Source organism: Coenobita brevimanus, chromosome 46, assembly GCF_032717465.1.
Source record: "Coenobita brevimanus isolate Jiangsu-jjx chromosome 46, ASM3271746v2, whole genome shotgun sequence".
Taxonomy (NCBI): domain Eukaryota; kingdom Metazoa; phylum Arthropoda; class Malacostraca; order Decapoda; family Coenobitidae; genus Coenobita; species Coenobita brevimanus.
The window spans coordinates 2,840,061-2,845,970 of NC_136999.1; the positions used below are offsets into that span (position 1 = coordinate 2,840,061).

At 38.6% G+C, this 5,910-nt stretch overlaps 1 protein-coding gene across 4 annotated transcripts in view; it reads right to left on the bottom strand.

Moving 5' to 3' along the window:
• The window catches only part of Ate1 (arginyltransferase 1), a 46,130-nt gene that overhangs the window by 30,090 nt on the left and 10,130 nt on the right, over positions 1-5,910 (bottom strand). Inside the window, exons 2-3 of one of the 4 annotated variants that reach the window (XM_080271422.1) lie at positions 5,112-5,210; positions 317-443 (exon numbers count right to left, since the gene is read on the bottom strand). In XM_080271422.1, the coding sequence (XP_080127548.1) occupies positions 317-443; positions 5,112-5,175 (191 nt within the window). In that variant the 5' untranslated portion in view covers positions 5,176-5,210. Of the gene's footprint in view, positions 1-316; positions 444-5,111; positions 5,249-5,910 lie in introns of those variants that run through there. The other 3 variants (XM_080271421.1, XM_080271423.1, XM_080271424.1) reach the window with 3 other exon arrangements.

Genomic DNA, 5,910 nt, shown 5'->3' on the forward strand with positions numbered 1-5,910 from the left:
AGACGGCCAGTGCAAGAAGAACGATATAGGTGCGCACAGGGTGAGTGATGGGTGCGGGGGCTGCGCAAGCATTTCTGCGCATCCTGGCAGCTAGGCTGGCTCACCTGGCTAGAGAAAAGTGCGTGATTCAAACTTTTGGCCCATCATTCCCAGACGAAATATCGGAGGACCCATCGTTAAACCTGGGCTCAGCCATCGTTAGGTGGGGTAGGGTGGTATTTCTACCCCCATCACTAATCCGGGGTATCGCATATGGGGATATCATATAACGGGGTTTGCCTTAAATAACTTAATCTTGTAAGGAAACCTGACTCACCTGATGGTATACATAGGACAACACAGCTTATCCATGGTAGGTTTGTAGCAATAATGACCACTACGTCTCCACCCACGGTCTATCAAATTCTGGTAATCACCAACAGACATTCTGTGGCTCCACATTCCTGCAAAATTTGAAGTAAAGTAATAAACCTTTGGAACAGTGATTAAGTGTACTGAAAGCCTTTTTCTCTTCCAGTATCCAGACTTACCTACAGCATTTGTAATTTTAACACTGATGGTGGAGCAATAAGAACTAAATGATGAAAGCAATGCCTTTAGCAAACATACTCCATCCATCCATCATCCAATCCTACTTTGCCCCATTAGGAGCGTAGGAGCCTGGGGCTAGGCAGTTGGTCCCGACATTTAAGATGAGAGTGACCAGCCTCACTCATCCCTGAGTGACATTACATGAGCAATCAACCCCAACCATCCCTTGGATATAAACCTTCACCGGCTCAATCCGATTGGTGCACAATAATTACCCACTAAACCACCAGGCGCCAAAATTTGGTTATATGGTTAGCACCCAGAGTAGTAAATGGTTTCCTGGTGTACAAGAAACCATTTGGCTTGTCACTCAGTGTAGAGTCACCCACAGGCAGAAGGAAGAGGAAAGAATGAAGGAAACAAAGACAGAAGAGGGAGTGTAAAGTCACCCGTAGGCATAAAGACAAGGAAAGAATGAAGGAAAGACAGAAGAGGATGGAAGGAAAGAAGGATGGAGGAGAGGAAAGGGCAGACACCCAACAGCAGCACTACATCAAGTGAGTGGATGGTGAGTGCCCCCACCTACCACAAAGCAAACATACTCACTGGCTGTAAATTTATTTTTGTTTTACAAATGCCAATTATGCAGTTCTAGGGCCAATACATCCTGATAATTCTTATGAGATTTTCAAATGCATGGCCAATAACTCCAAGGCATTATGATAGACATTACAAGAAATAATGATACTGTATTGCCAGAACATGTATATTACTAAAAGACTGGGTTACATATCATTTGTGCAAGCCTTCATTCACACCCATGTAATCCTATGGGTGTATACAAGATGGTTTATGCCTGTGCAATCACCATATTTGTGCAGCAATGACTGAGTATGTAAGGGTCCCATTACAAATCTTACTGTACTGTACTTCTCAAATATCCGTTTTGTCAACAGCTTCCAGCAACTGCCCCCTAATATGGGGATACCTTAAGGGGAAGCAGAGCATTATTTTTAAGCATGTATTTACTCAGCTGCCTAGCTGTATTTACCTAGCTGTGATGAACAGGAAATGAGCTATGTTCGTGGGGTCCTGTCTCTGTTCCTTGATAAGTCAAATTCTGCTTTGAACTCATCTAAGATTTCAGACTGGACGATCTCTATCCAGGTTATTCCACAGGTCTATGCATCTATATGGAAAACTATTTTTCTTGATATCCTTCAAACAAGTCGGTTTTTTAAGTTTCATTCCATGTCCTCTTGTTACTCTCCCATCCCATACAAACAGATCTCTGTCAATTTTTTCTATTCCCATGAAGGCCCTGAACACTAAAATCATGTTGCCTCTCTCTCTCCTTTCTTCTAAGGAAAGCGGATCTACCTTCTCCAGCCTTTCCCCGTATGACAGACCTGCTAGGCTTGGGACCATCTTGGTTGTTGTTCTTTGCATTCTCTCAATCTTGTTTACATATTTCTTTTTACATGAGGACCACACTACTGCTGCATATTCCAACCTGGGGCGGGTCATAGCCAACATCAATTTTTTCATCATATCTTCATCCATGTAATTAAATGCTAATGTTACGTTGGTCAAGTAATTATCTGTCTCTCTGTCTTGTTAATGTTTTTTTCAGGTGACAAATTGTCCTGGACCAGTACTCCCAAGTCCTCCTCTTCTGTCACTTCTGTGATTAGTTCATCACCCATCAAATAATTCAGTGATGGCCTCTTGGTACTTTTAACCATTTCCAATATTTTACATTTTTTTGCTGAATTTCATTTCCCACATCTGGCTCCAATCATAAATCCTATCCAGGATACGTACTACGAAAGTATAGTACTGTACCAGTATATACAGTACAATGAATGTACAGTATATACAGTATTTCGAATGGTAATTATCAGGTGTGTTTGATTTAAATCTGGTTGATATAAAAAAGTGATTTAAATCATGATTAAGATCAATTTTTTTTTTTTTCTTTTTTCTTTTTTTTTTTTTTAAATCATGATCTCATGTTTTTTGTTGATTACATGGAAGGAGTGAAAACCATAAGTAAATATCTACAGTATTTACCTATTTATCTATTGCCAGACACCTCAAAAGCAAATAAAGTACTGTATATATGCTATATTTATATGGTATGTTCTCAATACAACTTGTAAAAACACACAAAAAATACACTACTGGTATTGCAATGTTCACCATTCAGCTGTTCACATAACAAAAATAATATTATTAACTTGAGTATAGAAGTGTTGAAAGTTAGACATTATTTTGTACACAACAAAACAGCTTACTCAGCAAGCTTTACTGTTACTGACATCAAACAAAGCCAAACATATTCTCATTACGGCTGATGTGATTAACACGGGGAAATTCCATTATTGTAGTTTAATTTCGTTGCTTGCACAACAAAAATGCAAAGCCTCATAAATGGAAATAATACTCAAAATCCACATGAACTAACTGAACACAATAACAAACACAAAATCCACTTGAAGTGGTCTTGCTATGTTATAATGCACATAAAGTTTCTGATTTACTAAAGCTGTTAAGCATTCTCACTATCACAGTCAACAGCTGTATGCACGGTGTGGTACAATCATATACTTAAAAAGAAAAACAAGTTTTGCAGCTTTTTCTGTACCAGGGCAATTCCTTAGTTTTGAATATACAAGTCCATTGAATGACAAGACCTGTTCCACCCCTGAGGATGAGGCTACTGCTGACAGCTGTTGCTCTATGATACTGCTGAGAGTATGTCACTACTTCAGATGAATTAATTTTGATTTAAATCTGACTCAAATTTGAAAAAAAAAATCTAAATCATAAGAATTGGATTTTATTTTTTTTACATAAAAAAATAATCAATCCTGGTAAGCATTTATAATCATTACTAGGACAGCAACACCTTACTTAGAAATTTGTTTTTCTTTACTTTTTCCAAGGATGAGACATAGGAAAATGGGGTGTGTGAGCTGAAGTGAGGGCAGCCAGAGGCAGATTACAGGGTAACATAAAGGCACTTTTTCTGTGGCCACTGTTTACATGATTAAGGCATCTGGTGATGTGTAGATAGGCCTAGGCTTAGTCCCTAAGAATATCATTTACATTTAAAACAGTGACATTTAGACAGTGGGACATTATTTTGTTATATCATTTGGCACTAACCCATCCTCACCATAATAATTTGACCATTTATGGATGGGTTATCTCCATACTTAATGAACTTCTTCACATTTTCATAACTGTCTCTTAATCAGCCCACTGGTAAGTGTGGTTTTCTGTGAATACTGTACTTGTGGTGGTCCCGTCTTCTTAATGCAGCCTTTACATTTCTAATTGGTGGCGGGGGGTGGCAACCATCATCCACTCACTTGATGTGGTGCTGCCTACTTCTTCCTTAGTCTTATCATTATCTTCTGTGCCTGCCCTCCTCTCTTCTTATTTCTCCCATCTTTCCTGTCACTTCTTATTGCTTTTCTTTCCTGTACAGGTGGCTTTACATTGAGTGACAAGCCAAATGGTTTCCTGTAAGCCAAGAAACCATTTACAACGCTGGGTGGTAACCATATAAACAAACCATATGCGCTCCCTACGGGTCAACAAGTGGGTTGGTGGAAGGTTAGTGCCCCTCCCCGTAAAACATATAACTCAAAGTCAAATGGCCACCCCTTTCGGGAGTATGGCATCTGGTTATAGATAGATAGATAAGACATTTCTAATTTTACTCTGGCCACATCAAATTATTTAAGTTTGGAAAGACCTCTGGTAGTAAAGGGATTAATATAGGCTTAATCTAATATCTCTGGTTAACAACATTTATCCGAATATAAATAAACTCATCTTGCGATAATAAACTAAAAACAGATGTCATTATGGCTATGAGGTGAATAATATACACTGCCTGTGTTCAACAGTAAGACTCTTGGCTGCTGAAAATGGTAAATCGAAAATACAGAGTGTGTTGTGGTAGGTGGTGGCGACCATCATCCACTCACTTGATGTAGTGCTGCCTACTTCTTCCTTAGCCTTTATCATTCTTTTTCTGTGTCTGCCCTCCTCTCTTCATATTTCTCCCATCTTTCCTGTCACTTCTTATTGCTTTTCTTTCCTTTACAGGTGGCTTTACATTGAGTGACAAGACAAATGGTTTCATGTAAGCCAAGAAACCATTTACTATGCTGGGTGGTAACCATATAACCAAACCATTCGTGCTCCCTACGTGTCAACAAGTGGGTTGGTGGAGGATTAGTGTCCCTACCCATAAAGCAAATAACTCAAAGTCAACTGGCCACCCCTTACGGGATTGTGGCGTCTGGCAATAGATAGATAGATAGTCTATGACAAACAGGTGTAGGCTAATTACCCATTTAAAAAAATAGGGAAACATAATCTTGCGACTGTCCTTTTCTGGATAGCCTCTCTGTAAAGAGAAAGAGAGAGAGAAAAAAGTACGTTTCAGAGTCATATGCTACTGCACTTTCTTAACACTGCCCAACCCTTGAGAGAACTGATATGGATGACAGCAATGCTAAATTTGTCTAGCCAAGGACAAGGACAATTCAGAAAAATATTACCATGGCTAAAGTTTGTATCCTTGGACTTGCAGTAGCCACACTTGTAGCCGCTGTGGTCTCGCATATAATCCACAATCGAGCAGGCATTGTCTCTTTCCTCTGCCATGATAAATTATTAGAGCTTCGACCGACTGCCCTTACGCTCACAACTGCTAAACATTTCCTGACATATTGGATAATCTTGAAATTCTGGCAAGCCAACCTTAAAAGGAAAAATATATATAATAAAATGTTATACGAGACCTTTCATTTATTTAAGCAATTGCTTTTACACCCGAAGGTAATAAACATATTCAGCACTATACCTATCAGGAACATTGACTAGATGGACAGAGGGGTGAGATTGTTCCTGAAATGGTGACAAATCTACGGATATTTCAACGTAATTATAAAACATAAGAAAATATTCGTAAGAAACTGATGGGATTCTATGCACCTGTAGTCGGAATTAAGAGATATATCTGATTAGTTTGCGAATAACAAGGAGAGCCGAAAAATTATATTATGACGTGTGGCAAATGAAATTATCATTTTGCATACCTGTAGCTGTTATTAATACATAATTCTTACAAACCACCTTTTTTTGTTGTATCAGTATTCTGTACCTTTTACAAAAAATAATATTTCAATCAACCTGCAGTTGCAGACATTATTTTGCGAGGCGTTATCTGAAGAGCATATGCAATTCGGGAAAAATAACAAGACCTTAAGAAAATATTTGATTAGTCAAAAATAATAATTAAAAATAAAGAACAAGGGGAGGTGTCAACATCATAGTTCCTCCGAAGAAAGATTACAT